This window comes from Lycium ferocissimum, unplaced genomic scaffold, assembly GCF_029784015.1.
Source record: "Lycium ferocissimum isolate CSIRO_LF1 unplaced genomic scaffold, AGI_CSIRO_Lferr_CH_V1 ctg13713, whole genome shotgun sequence".
In the NCBI taxonomy this organism is placed as follows: Eukaryota; Viridiplantae; Streptophyta; class Magnoliopsida; order Solanales; family Solanaceae; genus Lycium; species Lycium ferocissimum.
Genome location: NW_026715035.1, coordinates 11,337 through 34,292, shown reverse-complemented (window position 1 = coordinate 34,292; position 22,956 = coordinate 11,337). Strand labels below are relative to the sequence as shown.

Genomic DNA, 22,956 nt, shown 5'->3' with positions numbered 1-22,956 from the left:
CATTGGCACATCATACCACACTCCACCAACTCTCAACAGTACCCAAATCCCTGGAACTAATCATTTTGTGTCATCGTACAACGCACCACAACTCATTCACACTAACACTGCCATACGCCCAAGCATCGTCTCTCTACCAATTTCACGAACCACCCACACACCCAAAAGCCACCCCGCACATCCAACAATATCCTTCCATACCCCTATCACTCCAAACGCCTTTTCCCCGAAGCATTATGAGCTCGATCACCATGAAGAGATGGAGAAGGCCTGGAGAGCTGAACAAGACAGGCGTGACAAGGAAATGGAATGCAAGGTGGTAGAAATGCTTGAACAATCTACAAGACCACTCGTAAGGAAATTGTCTGAGCTATAACGATCTATGCATGCATCCGAACATGGATTTACCCGAGGGCTTCAAGGTGCCCAAATTCAAAATGTTCAACGGAACGGAAAATCCCAAGGCCTACTTACGATCTTATTGTAACCAACTAGATTTACCCGAGGGCTTCTTGTACAAACACTTCAAGAAGATCAAATTCAAGCATACGCCAAGAGCTGAAAACGAGTTTGCCGATGCTCTTGCTGCCATAGCATCCATGATACAACATCCTAAAAGTAGTCACATTGACTCACTGGAAATAATTCTAAGAGAAGAGCATGCCTATTGTTCCCATACAGAGGCGGAGCCCGATGGCAAGCCACGGTATGCTAACATAAAGACATATTTGGAAAAAGAAGAGTACCCCAAGAATACTACAAGAAAACAGAAGAAAACCATCCGGAAAATGCCAATGGGTTCTTCCCAAAGAAGAAGATATTCTACAAAAAAAATGGAGGATCTTGGATTACTCCGATGCGTGGATGCCACTGAGGCCACAAAACTACTAGAATAAGTGCACGATGGAACTTGTGGGCCTCACATGAATGGGTTCGTTCTAGCTAAGAAAATCCTTCGAGTAGGTTATTATTTGATGACAATGGAAAATGATTGTTGCAAGTTTCTGCAAAGATGCGATCAATGCCAAATCCATGGAGATCTGATCAAAGTCCCACCGAGTGAACTCAATGTCATGAGTTCACCTTGGTCACTCATCACCTGGGGCATGGACGTCATTGGACCCATCTAACCAGCTGCATCTAATGGGCACCGATTAATTTTGGTCGCCATAGATTACTTAACCAAGTGGGTGGAATCCACATCACACAAATCGGTGACGAAAAAAGTAGTAGCTGATTTCGTGCTGAACAACATCATATGCCTATGTGGCATGCCAAAGTCCATCATAACGGATAATGGAGAAAATCTGAATAGTCACCTGATGAAAGACATATGTGAACAATTTCAGATAACCCGTCGAAACCCACAATTTACTTCCACTCAAAATGAAATTCGAGTCTTAGCGCAATGTAATGCGACACGCAATAGGATATTAAGGAATATGATAGAAAATTATAAGCTGCTGGCATGCATCAGCTTCTACGTACTGTTTTGATACCTATTATTAGCTCGGGACTTCAACAGGGCAACTCCATACCGTCTGTCTATGGCACCGAAGTGAAGCCATACTCGCCGACAGTAGAAATATCTTCAACAAGAATTATTCTAAGAAGTGTAGTTGGGCAATGCACGGGTTCAAAATCGATACGTTATGTACTAGCTTAATAGACAGAAGAGGACAAGATTGTCATATGCCACGACTAGTTATACCAACAAAGAATGGTTCGTGCCTTCAGCTGCTTAAAGCCGTAGCCCAAATTTTTTCGTATAGGACAACCGGGTACTCGTGCTTAGTGTTCCCACACCAAGACAAGTATAAAGGAAAGTTCACAACCAACTGGCAAGGCCCGTAAGTGGTCCGTAGGGTACTCTCCGGTGGAGCAATAATACTGGTAGAAATGGACAGCTAAGAATGGCCCAAGGCAATCAATTCAGACGCAATCAAGCGATATTACACGTGAAGAGAAGCTTTTCAATTTGTAATCGCACTTTTGCTTGTAATCGCTACATTAAGACCTATCTCTTATGGCGGAGATACGTAGAAAATCCATTACATTTGGCCTTCCTTTGTAATACATAAAAAACAAATGATTTACTTGTAATATGAACTACGAAATGACCTGATTTCCCAAGGAGTGATACATAGGAAGTCCATATAGGATTCGGTCGCATTAGAAAAAATCAATTACTTTTATTCCGAACTATATTCAACAAGATTCCCGCCGTACAGATACGTAGGCTCTCCTCAAGCTCGATCGTACAAATCAAAAGACCCAAGAAACCCCTAGGAAGCTATAGAGATAGGACTTCAAAAGGAACTCAGAGTTGACACGAGAAGCTACATATAAATGTCCATCCGGGTAGAAATTGTTCGGGAGGACCTGCAGACCCATCACATCAACTTCTTCCCAAGAGCTAGCCTACCCAAGACCCTAAACCGGGGCAGAATTTTTGAGAGGGACTGAAAGTTTCTTCCATCAAGGTTCAGCATAAGAGTTAGTCAAGTGACCTTTAACCAGTGTGCGTAAAATCTTCAAGAAGTTGCCTCAAAAATTTTTCCATCAAGATTTCTGCACACAAGAGTTCGCTTGAAAAAAAGCTTTAATCTGGGACATAATTTTTGAGAGGCTCTCAAAAATTCCACTGGATGAAGCCAGTGTTTCAATCACAAGATGCGGCGAATAACTAAAGGTTCTCACTCAAATGCACCTGTCATGACGATTAACTTAAATAATTTTCAAAAAAAATTATATTCTTTACAATCAAAGGTTTGAAAAACTTATGATCAAAAAATTTCAAAAACATGTTTTACTTTAAGATAAATTCATCTCCCAGACTACCGAATCCAAGAGGATCCTGTTACACCCCGTATCTTCGAAGAAGCACTTACTAAATTTAAAACATAAATACATTGAGTGATGGTTAAGCAAAACCACTTTGGAATGTAAGGAGAAAGCATTATTAAGTATATTTAATGAGTGAAGGATGTGTATAAGGTATACCGTAAGGTTTTATAAGGAAATGAGTGGAAGAAATGGAGTAGTATGACTTTGGAGAAAGGATGGGTGAAGTTTGTGTGAAAATTTTTGTCCAAATTGGGGGATGAATATCTCTTACCATATGAAGTGTTTTGAAGTGAAACAAAATCCTAAAATGAAGTTTGTCGAGTCTAGTTTCCAACGCAATAAACTGCTCATCAATAGGACATCGGAATAGAGAATTATGGACGTTACAAGTTCGACTGACAAAGCAGAATGGCATGCTACAGTACTGCTACAGTATTGGTACAGTGACCCGACCCGAATTTGACCCCTATAAAAAGAGTAATAACCCCCTTTTTCACCAGATTTTAGCCAGAAATTTCCATAAATTCGAAGGGAGATTGAGGGTACCAAAAAGTGAGCAATTTTCAAGCGGTGGAATATTAGCTTAGTTCCGGATAGCGCGTAGTTGTGTTTGTAGTCTTATTTTGTGGTGGATTCGGTTCGGTTTCTAGGCGAACACTGAAGGTATTGTTGTCCTAGTAAGAATAAGTTATGGATCTCTTTCTATTTACATTAATACCGATTTATTCACGAAGATAGAGTGTTTAGATAATTGTTTAGTAAGTTGATTAATTATGAAAGTTGAAAAACAACGTGTGGGCTATTTTATAGTATATGTTGGTGTTGGAAATGATGTTATTGATGTTGGTGTTGTTGTTATTGTTGTTGGTTATTGAGTTGAGGTTTTGAGGTCGGGCATATAAAGCGAGGGGAGACGCGATTTTCGACGGGCCGGATGTTGAAACGAGTTTACTTGAAAGCTTAACACAAGTATTGCTATGATGAATGCCTAATGATGAGTGTGAATCCTTTTAAATGTAGACTCGCGAGCTCGGATGAATAGGTGTAGATAATTGGAGAGTGAGCAGTATGTAAGAGTTACCCCTTTTCTTTTTGGCATGAATTACATAAACCCAGCAAACAACGAATACGCACGACTCGATGAATTCTAATCTTCGGTGGTACTTGACATGATAGTTGTCTTTGATTCTCGAGCGTTAGTTCGTTCTACTTATTCTATTGAGTCTCGAGATGATATTCATTTTGTACATGATGCTCCTCGACTCTGCACTCGTGCACAGTTTCATTGCATTATTCACCGAGTCCCTCACTAGAGGGTCGGGTATGGTATATATATAATTATTTCACCAAGTCCCTCATTAGAGGGCCGAGTACGGTATATATATGATTATTTCACCGAGTCCCTCACTAGAGCGCCGGGTGCGGTATATATATGATTATTTCACCGAGTCCCTCACTAGAGGGCCGGGTACCCGGATATATATATGCATGAATCTTATCTCATAAGACACGTATGCATTGGTATCTCGATTATCATACTTTTCTCCTCGTCATCTTTTACTCAGCCATGATCTTCGTTATTATATTCCATGCTTACATACTCGCACGTTTTCCAGACCGACCCCCTTTCTTCGAGGGTCGTTTCCTTCATGCCCGCCGGGTACGGACACTCGGTTTGGCGATCCGCCGGCTTACCAGACTTACGTCGGACGCTTGAGAGCCTATTGTTCCGAGCTTGAATCGGAGTTGAAATGCACATATCCTTTGACATAGGCTTTGTTATACTCTTAGAGGTCTGTAGACATATGTGGGTTGTGTGAATATGTTTTGATCAGCTATACTGATATAGTTCGTCTCGGATATCCCTGTGCATAGTGACAGCCTTGTCGCCTTGTATACTTTGTTATGCTTTGGTTAGTTGTGGCTTCGCAAAGGGCAGGTTCTTTTTTATGTATGACAAGATGAGTTTAATTACGCTCCCACTTCGGTACGGTAGTCCGCACCGAGATTTGGTCGCGAGATATTTTACTTGTATGTGTATAGGAGTATAAGCATGTATTCTTGACATTACGAGGGAATTAGAAGTGAAACGAATCGAATCGGAGCAAAACGGGCGTTCGTAAAATTCTTTGAAACCGAGTCAACGTGGACGCAAGGGACGGACCGTCGACACGTCGACGAGCCGTCGCCCGGCACCGTCGATGAGGTTCGCAATCGGACATCTCGGGAGAATCGACGGCGCATGCCGACGGACGTCGACACGTCGACGAGCCGTCGACCACGCTCGTCGACCGCGGATTCTGGAAGTTTCCATTTGGTTATAAATATAAGCTCCCACGTTTTAATTCATTATTTCTCCCCAAACAGACTCTATATCTCTATAGAATCCTCTAAAACCCTCTCTCTATTTCCACAACAATCTATACTAAGAAATCAAGATGAAAAGCGAAGATTTAAGAGATTCATATACTAGGAAGCCTATTAGGGTTTGTGGAGAGTAAGAATTTCTTTGGCCTGCAAGTGAAGGACTTCATTCTAATGGATTAGAGTGACTCAAGGCTTGTTCCCAAGTGCTTAAAGCGAGTTTTATGCTTATTTCCTATTATTGAGAATATTGAGGGGTTGAAAGACTTGGATTATGAAAGAAAATAGAATATAGAGCTCAAATGTGGAAATAATTGTATTCTTAAATAGTAGTTGACATGAATCATGACTCTTGATGTATTATGAATAGAATCTTGTTATAAATGATATTAAGAACTTGGGAGAAACATAATAGAAGGATGAGTGCAATATTGTATAATGACCATGGTTATGGATGCCCTTGAAATGGGAGTAGGAGAATTGAATGATGTATGGTTGACGAAGATTGTGGATTATGAGATTATGAATGTTCTTATAAATGTTTGGGAGTTGTTATATGATATGGAGAAAGTTGTAGAAACTAAGGAGATGCTTCCCAATTTTCATTAGCTTTAGTTCAAGCATACTTATGTTATCGATTATCTAATTTTAGTACGAATTCCCTTGAAGGTAGAATCGCAAGTTAGAGAGGCACGCAATTAGACGATAGAGTTGAAGAGATACAAGGTATGTAAGGCTAGTCCCTTCTTTTCTAAGGCATGATCCCTATGACATGAATTCCCCTATCTCTCCATGACTTTCTTATATTCCATGAACTATGAGTCTACGTTGATAAAGAGCTCCTTATGAGGTAAAGATAAGAGATATGTCACGAATATGATAATGGTGATGATGAGTCTAAGCCTAAAGATCCTAAAGCTTATGATATGATAATTCCATGAAGCTAATGACTCTTATACGATTCTTTAATGTCATTCATTATTGCTAGACCCACCTTATGATACTAGTTCCTTCAAGGTGAGGTATGATGAATATGATTACTCCACAATGGAATCGGGAGTTCTCGACCTTACGTCACCCCGATAGAGTTATAGTTGTCTTAAGTTCTTATGTATGTTTTAGGAGAAGTATATGATGATGAGATTACATCGTGCCTAGATGGTCGGACATGTCTCCGCGAAGGCGGGGACATGGGGCGTACGATTCCACCGTGCCTAGATGGCCGGACATGTCACCGCTAATGCGGGCTGCTTATGATTACACCGTGCCTGGAGGGGCCGGACATGACACCACTAGTGGGCGGCGTATGATGGTTACCGGACGCGGGTTAACGATGATGGTATATATATATATATATGATATGTTGTTTTTCCTTAAAGGTTAAGCAGGTTATATCTCCAGCTTATATTTAATTGTTTCGTTATTATGCTATTATTATTCATGCCTTGCATACTCAGTACAATGTTCGTACTGACCTCCTTTCTTTTGGACGCTGTGCTCATGCCCACAGGTAGAAGGGAGGTGCGGATCCGTAGGAGCTTATCGGCGAGACTTACGGGAGCACTCCATTATTTCGGAGGTGCTACTTTGGTTATATTCTTTTGTGTTTATATTTTGGGCACGACGGGGTCTGTCCGTCTTTATGTCTAGTACTCTAGTAGAGGCTCGTAGATACGTATGTGTGGTTGTTGGTGTCCCATGACGATTTCCTACATTTTTATATATCATTTTTGGTGACCGTAAGGGCTTATGTATATCTATGTATAGCCTTGGGGTATTTATATATGTGTGTGTGTCACACACACACACACACACACCGGAGAATAAGTTGAGTATGATGATTATTAGTAGTATGAGCGGTGCTCGGTAGTTAGCTCCGGGTACCCATCATGGCCCCTAGTCGGGTCGTGACAAAAGTGGTATCAGAGCAGTTCATTCCTAGGAAGTGTCTACGAGCCGTGTCTAGCAGAGTCTTGTTTATAGTGTGTAGCGCGCCACACTTATAAACAAGGAGCTGCGGGGCATTTAGGAAAAATGACCATTCTTCTTCTTATGAGATCGTGCGATAGAGCCATGTTATAAGATTTTCTCCTCCCTAATGGTGTGTTATGATTTCAGTGATGCCGCCAAAGAGAAAAGCTACAGTCGCCCAGAAGGGCAAGACTACGACAGAGAGGCGGATAGAAAGGGAGCCGCCAACTCATGTAGAAGAAGGTGAATCCCATAATGAGGCTCCATCTAATACCTCTCACACTCCGCCTATTATAGAAGAGCAAGAGGGGGCTTCAACTTCACATGCCTCCTTTAGTTCCTCCACCGCTTCGGGTCAACAAATGACCGAAGCTATTCATTCTATTGACACGATTAGTTGCCGCTCGAGCACGACGGCGAGGGTACGAGTTCGATCAGTGACGGGCGACTAGTACTCGAGCACGGGATTTTATGAGTTTGAACCCTCCAGAGTTTTTTGGGTCAAAATCGGATGAAGACCCGCAAGGCTTTATTGATGAGATGTTGAGAACATTGAAAATTATCCATGCCTCCGAGATCGAATCTGTGGAGTTGGCATCTTATAGACTCTGGGATGTGGCGGTTCTTTGGTATAATAATTGGATATCCTCAAGAAAGGAAAATGCACAAGAATTTGTGGATGCTTTCCTTCGTCACTATTTGCCACCCGAGGTCCGTCGAGCTAGAGCGGATAGATTCTTAAATTTGAAGCAAGGGAACATGAGTGCCCGGGAGTATAGCCTTCACTTTAATTCATTGGCTAGATATGCTCCGACTATGGTGGCTGATATGGGAGATAGAGTGCATAGGTTTGTGAGAGGCCTAGGGCCGCATTTGTTTAAAGATTGCTTGACAGCTTCATTATAGGAGGGGATGAATATTTTTCGTATTCAGGCCCATGCCCAGAACTTAGAAGAGCAACAACACCCGCAAAGGGGTGAGTGAGATATTGACAAAGGGAAAAGTAAGAGGGCCAGATCTATGGGTACAGGTAGCGACTATAGAGGGGGATCGAGGCAGTCATATTCCAGATATTCAGGCCAGTCAGCGACTAGTGCACCTCCTCGGTTTGCAGGCAGGAGATTTGATCGCTCCATTCATTCAGGACAAGGTCAGAGTTTGAGAGCCTCAGGTTCTCAATTTGGGGGTGATTATAGCCAGAGGAGACCACCGGTCCCACGATGTAGTTAGTGCGGAAAGTTACATTCGGGCCGTGTCGCCAAGTGTTTTACGGATGCTTGTTATGTTTGTGGACGGACCGGGCACGTGATGCGTGATTGTCCCTCGAGGTATGGTAGAGGTGGGGTTCGAGTACCCACGGGGTCGAAGCGGGGTTGTTCTTCTTCTTTGTGTCCGATGGGCGGACTCCCCAGGTTCCGGTAGGTCGAGGTAGAGTAGGGGGGGGGCGTCCGGTTAGTGGTGGTACCCAACCCCGTATTATGCTTTAGCCGGACGACGAGGATCTTGAGTCCTCCCCAGATGTGGTTACAGGTATATTGACTATATTCTCTTATGAAACCTATGCATTGGTAGATTCGGTTCTACATTATCTTATATTACTCCCTATATTGCTGGTCGTATTGGGGTGAAACCTGAGCCAATTAAACCTTTTGAGGTATCTACTCCGGTTGGTGATCCTGTGATAGCTAGAGAGTATACAAGAATTGTGTAATTGTGGTATGTGAACACTAGACTAAAGTTGATTTAATTGAGCTGGAAATGCTAGATTTTGATGTGATTATGGGTATGGATTGGTTGGCCTCATGTTATGCCAATGTTGATTGTCGAATGAAAGTAGTTCAATTTCAATTTTCGGGAGAGCCCGTGCTTGAATGGAAAGGTAATACAGCATCTCCTAGAGGTAGGTTTATTTCCTACCTTAAGGCAAGGAAGATGATAGCTAAAGGCTACATTTATCACCTAGTTCGAGTTCATGATACCGAAGCAAAGCCACCGACTTTTCAATCCGTCCCGGTAGTGAATGAATTTCCGGATGTATTTCCAGATGAACTTCCAGGCCTTCCTCCGGAAAGAGAGATTGATTTTGCTATTGATGTATTGCCGGACACCAAGCCCATATCTATTCCTCCTTACCGAATGGCTCCGGCAGAATTGAAAGAGTTGAAGGCTCAATTGAAAGATTTGCTTGAGAAGGGATTTATTAGGCCCAATTCGTCACCGTGGGGAGCACCTGTCCTATTTGTGCGAAAGAAAGATGGCTCCCTACGGATGTGTATTGATTATAGACAGCTGAATAAGGTGACGATAAAGAATAAATATCCTCTACCAAGAATTGATGATTTGTTTGACCAATTACAGGGTGCCAAGTGGTTTTCCAAAATAGATCTGAGGTCAGGTTATCATCAAGTGAGAGTTAGGGAAGAAGATATTCCCAAAATAACTTTCCGAACAAGATATGGCCATTATGAATTTCGAGTAATGTCATTTGGGTTGACTAATGCTCCGGCGGTGTTTATGAATTTGATGAATAATGTATTCAGACCTCTTTTAGATCTGTTTGTAATCGTGTTCATCGACGATATTCTTGTATACTCTCGGACAGAATCTGAGCATGCAGACCATTTGCGTATTGTCCTTGGAATTCTTCGGACTCGAGAATTGTATGCAAAATTTTCAAAATGCGAGTTTTGGCTAAATTCTGTGACTTTTCTGGGCCATGTTATTTCAGCTGATGGCATTCGAGTTGACACTCAGAAAATTGAGGCTGTGAAGACTTGGCCAAGGCCCACAACGCCTATAGAAGTTCGTAGTTTCCTGGGATTGGCAGGTTACTACAGAAGGTTCGTGGAAGGGTTTTCCTCTATTTCAGCACCATTGACAAAGCTAACTCAGAAATCAGCAAAATTCCAATGGACTGATGCCTGTGAGCATAGTTTCCAAGAGTTGAAAAACAGATTGACTTCAGCCCCGAGTCCGACACTCCCGAAGGACTAGATGGTTATGTTGTATATTGTGATACCTCTGGTGTTGGGTTAGGATGTGTGTTGATGCAACACGGTAAAGTCATTGCCTATGCTTCAAGGCAGTTGCGGAAGCATGAAAAGAACTATCCAACTCATGATCTTGAATTGGCTGCGGTTATTCATGCACTAAAGATGTGGAGACATTACTTGTATGGTGTTCATGTTGATATTTATACGGATCACAAAAGTCTCCAATATATCTTCAAGCAGAAGGAGTTAAATCTACGGCAGAGGCGATGGTTAGAACTCCTAAAAGATTATGATGTGAGTATTTTATACCACCCCGGAAAGGCGAATGTAGTGGCCGATGCACTTAGCCGCAAATCAATGGGAAGTCTATGTGAGATTCCTTCGGAGAAGAAAGAATTAACCCGTGAGCTTCACCAACTAGCCAGCCTTGGAGTTCGCCTAATTGATTCAGGCAATGCAAGAATTGGTATTCACAACCCAACTATTTCATCCTTAGATATGGAGGTGAGAGAGCGCCAATATGAAGATCCTCAGTTGAGCTATTATAGAGATACATTTCATGAGAAAGAGAAGTCGCCATTTGAAGTTTCTACAGATGGAGTTCTTAGGTACCGACACAGGCTATGTGTCCCAAATATTGCAGGGCTACGTCGTCAAATTCTAGAAGAAGCTCATTATTCCCGGTATTCTATTCATCCAGGAGAGACAAAGATGTATCACGATCTTAAGCTAATGTATTGGTGGGATGGAATGAAGAAGGACATAGCAGAATTTGTAGCTCAGTGTCCAAATTGCCAACAAGTGAAAATCGAACATCAAAAACCAGGAGGATTATTACAGGCTATGGAGATTCCAACCTGGAAATGGGAAGTGATTAACATGGATTTTATTGTAGGGTTGCCCCGTTCCCGAAGCAAGTATGACTCCATATGGGTGATCGTGGACAGACTCACGAAATCAGCTCATTTTCTTCCAGTCAGAACCACATATTCAGTAGAAGATTATGCAAGGTTGTATCTTAAGGAAATTGTGAGACTTCATGGTGTCCCGTTATCTATTATCACAGATAGAGGAGCACAATTTACAGCCAAATTCTGGAAGTCTTTTCAAGAAGGATTGGGTACTCAAGTGAGACTTAGCACCGCATTTCACCCGCAGACAGATGGGCACGCCGAGCGCAATATTCAAACCTTGGAGGACATGTTACGGGCATGTGTGCTAGATTTTGGTGGTAGTTGGGATGACCACTTACCTCTCATTGAGTTCGCATATAATAATATATATATTATATATATATATATATATACCTTATATGAAGCTCTATATGGAAGGAAGTGTAGATCCCCAAGTGGGTGGTTTGAAGTAGGAGAGGTACAACTAATAGGTCCTGAGTTGATTCAACAAGCGGTGGAAAAGGTCAAGGTTATCCGAGATCGATTGTTGACAGCCCAAAGTCGCCAAAAATCTTATGCGGACAACCGTCGACGAGATTTAGAATTTCAAGTTGATGATTGGGTGTTCTTGAAGGTATTATCGATGAAAGGTGTGATGAGATTTGGCCAGAAAGGAAAATTGAGTCCTCGATACATTGGACCTTACAAGATTGTCCGCAAGGTGGGCCAAGTAGCTTATGAGCTGGACTTACCTCCAGAACTTGAATCAGTCCACTCAGTTTTTCATGTCTCAATGCTCCGAAAATGTGTCGGAGATCCTACTAGGATCGTGCCGGTAAATGATGTTCAAGTGACAGAAAAGTTGGCTTATGAAGAAGTACCTATGGCTATACTAGATAGGCAAGTGCGGAAGCTCAGAAATAAAGAAGTAGCTTCAGTCAAAGTCTTATGGAGAAATAATAACCGAGAAGAAATGACTTGGGAAGCGGAAGAAAATATGAAGTCCAAGTACCCGCACTTATTCCAACTCCCGGAAGAGATCCAAGATGGGACGTCAATATTATGAGGTATGTATGCTTTCTTTCATGCTTTTGGTCGTGTGTGACCATAATTCTTGCTATTATGTTGTAGCCCTGGGAGGCAATGTTATTATGGGCTATTGTAACAGGATAGTAGAGCCATATTACAAGGGAAACTCTAGCGGAATTTCTGTAGGATCCACGAGAACTTAACATTCGAGGATGAATGTTTTTAAAGGGGGGAAGAATGTTACACCTCCCATTTTATTGCAAGGAGATTTTGGCTTATTGGTGGTATACACCTTCGGTACGGTAGTCCGATCCAGAGCTTTGGTCACGTGATATTTTACTTTGTATGTGTGTAGGAGTATAAGTATGTATTCTTGACATTATGAGGGAATTAGAAGTGAAACGAATCGAATCGGAGCAAAACGGAGCAGTTCAGAAAACTGCTGAAACCAGTCAGCGTCGACGGCCCAAGGGACGGACCGTCGACACGTCGACGAGCCATCGCCTGGCACCGTCGACGAGGTTCTGCAATCAGACATCTCAGGCGGAGAATCGACGGCGCATGTCGACGGACCGTCGACACGTCGACGAGCCGTCGACCCTGCTCGTCGACCCGCGGATCTGGAAGTTTCCAGCCCTGGTTATAAATATAAGCTCCCACGTTTTAATTCATTATTTCTCCCCAAAACAGACTCTATATCTCTCTAGAACCCTCTAAAACCCTCTCTCTATTTCTACAACAATCTATACCAAGAAATCAAGATGAAAAGCCAAGATTTAAGAGATTCATATACTAGGAAGCCTATTAGGGTTTGTGGAGAGTAAGAATTTCTTTGGCATGCAAGTGGAGGATTTCATTCTAATGGAGTAAAGTGACTCAAGGCTTGTTCCCAAGTGCTTAAGGTGAGTTTTATATTTATTTCCTATTATTGAGAGTATTGAGGGGTTGAAAGACTTGGATTATGGAAGAAAATAGAATATAGAGCTCAAATGTGAAAATAATGGTATTCTTAAATAGTAGTTGACATGAATCATGACTCTTGATGTATTATGAATAGAATCTTGTTATAAATGATATTAAGAACATGGGAGAAACATAATAGGAGGATGAATGCAATATTGTATTATGACCATGGTTATGGATGCCCTTGAAATGGGAGTAGGAGAATTGAATGATGTATGGTTGACGAAGATTGTGGATTATGAGATTATGAATGTTCTTATAAATGTTTGGGAGTTGTTATATGATATGGAGAAAGTTGTAGAAACTAAGGAGATGCTGCCCAATTTTCATTAGCTTTAGTTCAAGCATACTTATGTTATCGATTATCTAATTTTAGTACGAATTCCCTTGAAGGTAGAATCGCAAGTTAGAGAGGCACACAATTAGACGATAGAGTTCAAGAGGTACAAGGTATGCAAGGCTAGTCCCTTCTTTTCTAAGGCATGATCCCTATGACATGAATTTCCATATCTCTCCATGACTTTCTTATATTCCATGAACTATGAGTCTACGTTGATAAAGAGCTCCTTATGAGGTAAAGATAAGAGATATGTCACGAATATGATAATGGTGATGATGAGTCTAAGCCTAAAGACCCTAATGCTTATGATATGATAATTCCATGAAGCTAATGACTTTTATACGATTCTTTAATGTCATTCATTGTTGCTAGACCCACCTTGTGATGCTAGTTCCTTCAAGGTGAGGTATGATGGATATGATTACTCCGTAATGGAATCAGGGGCTCGCGACCTTACGTCACCCCGATAGAGTTATAGTTGTCTTAAGTTCTTATGTATGTTTTAGGAGATGTATACGATGATGAGATTACACCGTGCCTAGATGGCCGGACATGTCACCGCGAAGGCGGGCTGCATACGATTCCACCGAGCCTAGATGGCCGGACATGTCACCGCTAATGCGGGCTGCTTATGATTACACCGTGCCTAGAGGGCCGGACATGACACCACTAGTGGGCGGCGTATGATGGTTACCCGGACGCGGGTCAACGATGATGGTATATATATATATATATATATATATGATATGCATGCATGTGTTTTCCTTTAAAGGTTAAGCAGGTTATATCTCCAACTCATATTTCATTGTTTCGTTATTATGCTATTATTATTCATGCCTTACATACTCAGTACAATGTTCGTACTGACGTCCTTTCTTTTTGGACGCTGTGTTCATGCCCACAGGTAGACAGGGAGACGGTGCGGATCCGTAGGAGCTTATCAGCAGATTCACAGGAGCACTCCATTATTCCGGAGGTGCTACTTACGGTTATATTCTTTTGTGTTTATATTTTGGGCACGACGGGGTCCTGTCCCGTCTTTATGTCTAGTACTCTAGTAGAGGCTAGTAGATACGTACGTGTGGGTTGTTGGTGTCCCATGACGATGTCAATGTACATTTTTGTATATCATTTTGGTGACCATAAAGGCTTATGTATACCTATGTATAACCTTGGGGTATTTATATATGTATGTGTCCAGGTTGAGTATGATGATTAGTAATATTAGCAGTGCTCGGTAGTTAGCTCCGGGTACCCATCATGGCCCCTAGTCGGGTCATGAAAAGCTCGGGTACTAGTCATGGCCCATCGGTTTGAGTCGTGACAGATCGGACCCAGGTGTGCCGTCAAGCAAACGAAGCAATGAAGCAACAGGAGTGAATGACATGGACCTACCTTATAGGAAACTGACACTCTTTGAATACAAGTCCCTAATGTCATCCGGAGAATGAACATTTATCGTTAACCTTGTTTGCTCATGATGATAAAGCAGGAAAGAAGGGATTTATCAGAAGAGACACTGATCCAGACCAAGTGCATCAAACCTAGCCGAGAAGAAGGCCACAAGAATGAAGAAACAAAGAACGCCACAAGGGTGGCCCAATCAAGCTGAGAAGGCTACAAAGAGCAAAGAGTGCCACTAGGGTTTCCCGATTAAGTCAAACAGGCTACAAAGAGCAAAGAGCACTGCAAGGGTGGCCCAATCGAGCCAAGAAGGATATAAAAGAACGAAAATGCCACAAGGGCAACAATCTAGCCAAGAGGGCTACAATGGAAAAAACATCACGAGGATAATATTATCAAGCCAAAAGGGTTGCGCAATGAACAAAGCGGCATATCAGACCATGAGGGTCACAACCGACATAAAGGACGAAAGAAAGACGATCCAGCCAAAAGGGCCTGTCATATGCATGCCAAGAGAGCCAATCATTCAAGCATATGCATGCCATAAGGGAAATTAATTCAAACATATGCATGCCAAAAGGGACATTCATAGAAACATGCCAAGAGGACCATTCATTCAAACACATCTTTGTTACACCTCAGAAATCTCCCGTTAACGTACAGTGAATAGCTAACGAAGGGCACGAAGTATAAAATGTCTTGGTAAGTAAGAAATAACATTTGATGATTCTAAATGAGATTTCAAAGATATTCGAGGTAGGAGACGGGAGTTGTTAAGGAAAGCAAGGTATATGTTGTGTGTCGGGCAAGATTTACGAGTATCGAATTAATGAGATCTTAATCATGTTTTGGAGAAGAGTTACAACATCCCTTAGATTGGTAATGAGGTGTTAAACAAGTGTCAAGAAGGTTCCATAAGGATTGGAGGTCAAATGAGTCGACAAGAACGAATTTCGGAGAGGTGGGCTTTATACGGCCCAACATACTGGCCGTATAAAACATACTGGCCGTATGTTAGGCCGTATGTTGTGACCAGAATGGGTCCTTCACTGAACCAGATCTACGGCCAAACATACGGCCAGTATAATTTATACGGCCAGTATGTTGGTCCGTAGAATCTAGTCGGGACAGATTTTTAAAAATGATATAAGGACCCGACCCCATCCAATTTATTTCATTTCCTCACTTTACACTTCAAGAACATTCTAGAGAGCTCTCCACTCTTCATCCATAAGAACCCAAGGGAGATTGATGATCAACTTCATCAAACCAACAAAATTAAGTGTATGAAACTCATTGAAGTTCATCCAAGCTAAGAAATGCCAATGGAAGTGAACTAGGGTTTTGGTGCAAGGGAAGTATTTCTACTCAAGGATTATTCCTACACTATCTAAGGTAAGTTTTATGATCTTTTCGTGTTGTTTAAGGTAATGAGAGGTTGAAAGACTTACATTATGGAAGGAGATAGAAAATGGGTCACAAAGATAGGAATAATGAGATTTTGAGTAGTAGTTTGGAATGAGTCATGAATATTGATATGTTGTGAATTTAAGTATGCTATAAGTGACATTTAGAATATGGGATAAGTATTATATGTGAGAAGATGCAATAGTGAACTATGACTATGATTATGGAGAAATTGAAGTGAAATTGAGAAATGTGGATAATGTAGATGAATGATGATTGTTGCTTATAATATTGTGAATGTTGTTATGAATGTTTGGGAGTTGATATGTAAGATGAGGAAAGTTGTATACACAAAAGAAATGCTGTCCAATTTTCTCTAGCATTAGTAAGCACGTTCATATAATCGATTAGCTAATGTTGATGCGAATTCTCTTGAAGGTAGAAACGCGAGCATCGAAGGAGAATGATCAAATGATAGAATAGCTAAACGAAAGAAGTATGTAAGGCTAATCACTTCCTTCTATGGCATGACTCCTATGGCATGAATCCTCCTATTTTCCCATGATCTTTGTAAATAAAGGAAACTATGAGTCCATGACTGTAACGAGCTATATATGTATAAGCTAAAGAAAAGAGATACGATACGAGCATGATAATGATGATGATGAGTTTAAGTACAAAGAACCTTAAAGTGAGGTACGATGTCCATGAGGTTAATGACCCTAAGTATAGTTCCATTGATGCTTTTCCTTGTGTGTACTCACCTTAAAATATTAGTCCCCTCAAGGTGAGATATGACGATTATGATCACTCCATAACGTAGTCGGGGGTTCACGACCTCATGTCACCCCACATAGGCATGATTACCTTCAAGCTTTAATGTATGACTAATGATGAATGTATGATGATGCTAAGTTATGATAAGGTTATGATATGCCTATGAGATGTGTGTTAATGAAAAGTTTATGTTGACTATATGACGATACGATTCCACCGTGCCTAAATGGCTGGGCATGTCACCTCGAAGGCGGGCTGCATACGATTCCACCGTGCCTAAATGGCCGGGCATGTCACCGCTAAGGCGGGCTGCTATGTTTATATCGAGCCTAGAGGGCCGGGCATGACACCACTAGTGGGCGGCATATGATGGTTACCCAGACAAGGGTTAACGATGATGTATGCGCCAGATGATACATGTACTACGATTATAAATGATATATGTATGAAATGTATCCACCCTTAAAAGTTACGCGAGTTATATCTTCATCTTATGTCTTATGATTTCTCTATTATGTTCATTTCATTCATGCCTTACATACTCAGTACAATCTTCGTACTGACGTCCGTTTTCTTTGGACGCTGTGTTCATGCCCACAGGTAGACAGGGAGGTGATCCAGACTCGTAGGAGCTATTAGCTGACTTGAGAGCACTCCATTGTTCCATAGGTGCCATTAACTTATTCTTTTGTGTATATACATGTATTTTGGGCACGACGGGGTCCTGTCCCATCCCTATGTCTAGCACTCTAGTAGAGGCTCATAGATACATATGTGTGGGTAGTATGGTCTCACGATGTCCTTAATGTATGTACATTATTTTGATAGCCGAAGGGCTTATGTATATAAAGGTAATTATGTTTCGAAGTGAAAAGTGGTTTTTCCTATGATTTGAGTATAAGATTAATGAATGAACGCTTGATGTGTACGATGGGTAATGGTATGAGCGATGCTCGGTGGTTAGCCCCGGGTACCCGTCATGGCCCCTAGTCGGGTCGTGACAAAAGTGGTATCAGAGCAGTTCAGTCCTAGAAAGTATCTACGAGCCGTGTTTATTAGAGTCTTGTTTATGGTGTGTTGCGTGCCACACTAATAAACAGGAGGCTACAGGGCATTTAGGAAAAATGACCATTCTTCTTCTTATGAGATAGTGCGATAGAGCCATGTATAAGATTTTCTCCTCCCTAATAGTGTGCTATGATTTCAGAAATGCCGCCAAAGGGAAAAGCTACAGCCGCCCAGAAGGGCAAGATTATGATGAAAAGGCGGGTAGAAAGAGAGATACCAATGAATGTAGAAGAGGGTGAGTCACATAATCAGGCTCCATCTAATGCCTCTTTTACTCCGCCTATTATAGAAGAACAAGAAGGGGCAGACTCCCCAGATTCCAGCAGGTCGAGGTAGAGGCAGAGGGGGAGCATCTACTTTAGGTGCCACTCAGCCCCGTATGTATGCTTTAGCCGGACGACAGGATCTTGAGTCCTCCCCGGATGTGGTTACAGGTATATTATCCGTATTTTCCCATGATGTGTATGCACTGATAGATCCGGGTTCTACTATTACACCCCAAAAAGTTTGCGTTACCAAGACTGTCGATGGCTTAGTACGAGCTCAAGGGAGAGCACAGTTATACAAGAATTAGGTATTAAGATTATATTATCTGCGTATAAGAGTGTACATATGACATTGGAGATCGTATGGAGTAAATCAGCTAACAAGTTACCTGATGATAGCCCTCGTAACCATAAGTTAAGGTGGGCCCACATGTCGGGATTTTATAAAGGACATATGAAGAGATATATGGGTAGTACATGTGAAGTTGAGCAAGTCCTAAGAAGGACCCATAAGCCAAAAATGAGTGTAAGCCCTCCAAAAGGATGATTTAAGAAAACGTTTTCGGGTGATCTGACTTCGATGGGCCAAAACGGTATTATGAGTCTGGAATTTGGGAAAACTCCCAGAATAAAAGTTGTATATAATTGAAATAGATTTCCAACCATAGGTCTTGGTTTCACAGGCGGCATCCGGATGAGGAGATATGGATGTTTTAAGCCAGAAAGGTCAGTGAGCCAGGCCCAACCCGAGCCCAATCGGGTCAGGCCCATTACCCACACCTTTTTAAGTAAAATTTCAGCCTTTTCTCCTCATTTTTCATACCAAAACACCCAGAAAATTCTGGAGAAAAAGAGAGAGGAGAGCCTAGAGAGAAAAACCAATTTTGACCAAAATCTGAGCCTCGAATCCCGAAGCCCATGAAGAGAAAAGTGTCATACGTCGCGTTGCCTTCAATTTGAGCTAAAAATCAACCAAAAAGAAGAGGGTGGATGTGGTGGCTGCAAACTTAAGGTAAGATTAAGGTTCCTTTTCATTATTAACAAGTTTATTCAGAGTTTTAACGGATTAGAACGGAGAGAATAGTGTGATAAATTCGTTGTTGGTGTTGTCGGATTATGAATTTAGGCTTGAAGAGAAATTTGGATAAAAATATATGTATTTATTTTGTGGGATATTGAAGATGTTGTTATCGATGTTGTTGGTATTAATTTCGGCTTCTTTACGGAAATAAAGTTATTAATTAGTCGTATCGCAAGTTGGTTGGTTGAGAAAATGGGAAAACAATGTGTGGGCTGTTTTATGGCATATGTTGTGTTGGAAATGATGTTATTACTATTAGTATTGTTGTTGATGTTATTGGTTATTGAATTGGAATTTCGGGCTAGGCATATAAGCAGGGGAGATGCTGCCGAAATTTCGGCAGACTATAAATGAATTTATTTGAAAGACTAAGACAAGCATGTAATAATGAGTCTAATGATTGTGTAAATCCTCTTAAATGTAGACTTGCGAGCTTGGACGAATAAGCGTTGCTAATTAGAGGTGGAACAGGTATGCAAAGCTTACCCTTTCATTCTTTTGGCATGTCTTAGATGTAAGTAAGATATGATACGAGCCTTGGGGTAACTCTATTCTTAAGATCCGAGCATGTCTACGATTCTTATTCACTTCTTGAAGTTGGCATTTTTAATATGGTTGAGCCATTGTCCTTATGTCTTTTGTATGATTGGATATTAAATGTTGCATAAAGAGTTCTTGTTCCTAAAGGATTCTGTGTAGAATAAGGTCCCTAAATTTCATAGACAAGCTCGGATCGCTTCGATACGTTCCTAGAAGATTCTATAACGAATAATGTCTCTTACTTTCATAAGCGCGCTCGGATTGCTTTGATACTTGTCCATAGACCCCGAGACTTTCCTTTGTATAGTTCTAACGACTTTTTGAAAGAACTTAACTTGACTATCGTCTTAACACTCGAGCGTCGATTACTTACTTATCTATTGAGTCTGTAATGATGATTTATATGCATATGATTTTACTCATTACTCTGCTCGTGCATCTTTGTCATTACATCTTTCGCCGAGTCCGGGCCGGTTATGTCATCGTGCACACTATGCTATATTCTGAGTATGATGTGTTATGGTTCACCGAGTCCCCACTAGAGGGCGGGACACGTATATACGTATATATATATATATATATATATTATGGAGTTATGATGTGTTATGGCGTTATGATGTGTTACGGAGATATGCAATCTTCTGGAGTATGATGTGTTATGGCGCCAAAGACGGGGTGGCGACCATGTTCTGTCCGCCGAGTCCCATAATGGGCCGGATATAATACATGATATTGACATGCATGATTTGTGTTTCAAAAGTAAGCATTTTGGTATTCTGGTTATTGTACTTATTTTTTTTTTTGTTGTACTTTTTGTTCCGGTTATGATCTGTCTCCTTACTCCGTGACCCCGTTTTCTGTATTTCATGCTTTATATACTCAGTACATATTCCGTACTGACCCCCTTTCTTCGGGGGCTGCGTTTCATGCCCGCAGGTACAGATACTCGTTTTGGTGATCCGCCAGCTTAGGATTTCCATTCAGCTATCTTGGAGCGCTCCCTTGTTCCGGAGCCTATATTTTGGTACAGACACTTCCGTTGTATATATATGTATGTATGCCTATTCAGGGGTACGGCGGGGCCCTGTCCCGTCATATGATTATGTTGTTACTCTTAGAGGTCTGTAGACATACGTGTGGGTTGTGGGTAGTTACTGTTCGGTTGTGTCTATGTAATTTGTGTTTTGGGCATCCCCATTCGCTTGGCAACCTTGTGATAGCCTGTATATATGTTTTGGGATGTTGTGTATTATGATATCCTTGCCGGCCTATGTGCGATATCATCTGCTGAAAGTTGTGACTGCGATATGTATTTATGTATTTGTGACAACTTTGGGGCGACGTTTTACTTTTCTGTATGTATGAGTTATTTGTATGCTAATTCTGGTTAATAGGTGTGTACGAGTGCCCAGCTCGGGCACTAGTCACGGCCTACGGGGTTGGGTCGTGACAAAAGTGGTATCAGAGCAGTTCGTCCTAGGGATTGTCTACAGACCGTGTCCGGCAGAGTCTTGTTTATGGGTGTGAAGCCGCCACACTTATAAACGGGGAGGGCATGGGGCATTTAGGAATCAGTGACCTTTCTTCTGTCTTAGATCGTGCGATAGAGCCAGAGTCTAGGAGAGATCGCTTCTGACACCTTCTCCTGCAGGTAAGTACAGACTGACGAGAGATGAAGAGACCAGCTTCAGATAGTGGGGGTGCTAAGAAGGCCCCTAGAGTATCTTCAGGACCCCAGGCTCCAGGACCCAGCAGGAGGAGCCTCAGTTATTCTATTGAGACTGATCCCTCGGAGGACCTAGCGATGATTCCTCCAGAGTTTTTGACTCCCAGGGAGGAGGAGCCCCCAGAGGGCAGCTATGATACAGATCCGTAAAAGTATTCATCGGGGACACCGGAGGAGGAGATTCCCGAGATCGCACCAGTTGCTCCTATGGTGGAGCACTACGTTAGACCAGCCTCCTCGGTGAGTGTTACAGATTACTCCAGCCCCCTATCCTGGCCGTCGGTAAACCTGGAATTACCGGGTTATCTATATCCCTTGGGCTCAGATGAGGGGGACGACGAGAGCCAGACGAGCAGGTGGCGGGTAGACGACGATGAGGAGTACACTTCACCTTATAGTCCACCGGATCAGACTAGAGACCGATCGACTACATGTATATGAGTCCTTATTGGAATTCTTCCTATGTATATGTGTATTTCTTTGTGTGATTGTTATCTAATAGCGGCGAGCGAGAAATCAAAGGCCGATAACCAAGTATTTATAAGTAACGGCGATCGAGGTGTGTTCACTACCATTGGGAATGGAAGTCTAGGACGGAAAGTAGTCATATCATGGGTGAAAAGTGAATATTGAGGATTGAAAAAGGGCTAAAATAGTAATTGTGGAGTAGAAGAGTAAGAGACCCTTTCTAATTCGGAGGAGATGTGTTATGAGAACGTTTTGAAATGTTAAGACTTCAACTTACTCCGATCATGTGATGAAGGTCATGCGGTGAGGTGGACGCTATCATACTAGCATTAAAACATCGTATTTCATCGAGTTCCAAGGTTAAGCGTCTTTGAGTGAGAGAAATTTTAGGATGGGTGACCCCCTGGGAAGTGTACTAAAAGTCCTATAAAGTCGGACACAGGAGAACCAAATGGGAAGCTAGCGTAGCCTAAGAGAAATTAGAGTATACAGAGTGGGCAGAAACCTTAAGAGGTCACATAGGACGAGGTAGACTGGATCAGTGAAGAGAAAGAAGGTGCATCACAGCTCTAGAAGCAGGGCAAGTTGAATAGCGTTTGGAAATATTTTGTAAGCAAGATAGTAGCAATTATATATATAGGTATGCACATGATATCCCATACATGGCTATATCAGCGGATATGTGTATTCCGGCAACCAACGTCGCGGTATATGGAAGGCATTAATTGAATAGGGTAACGAAGTCCAAGTGAAAAAAAAAATGGCACAAATGTTATAAGGCAAGCCGATCTTTGATTTTCACTAGAAAGTTGAGCTTGG

The 22,956-nt window shown here is 41.8% G+C and overlaps 1 protein-coding gene across 1 annotated transcript; it reads left to right on the top strand.

Annotated features, from left to right (window-relative positions):
- The first annotated feature begins 398 nt into the window (after positions 1–398).
- On the top strand, positions 399–896 carry LOC132042158 (uncharacterized). Its single transcript, XM_059432777.1, has one exon. The coding sequence runs from the start codon at positions 399–401 to the stop codon at positions 894–896; it is 498 nt and encodes a 165-aa protein (XP_059288760.1).
- The last annotated feature ends 22,060 nt before the right edge of the window (positions 897–22,956 follow it).

Coding starts and splice junctions, on each gene's coding strand:
- LOC132042158 (XM_059432777.1), top strand. CDS start 399: ATGGATTTACCCGAGGGCTTCAAGGTGCCCAAATTCAAAATGTTCAAC.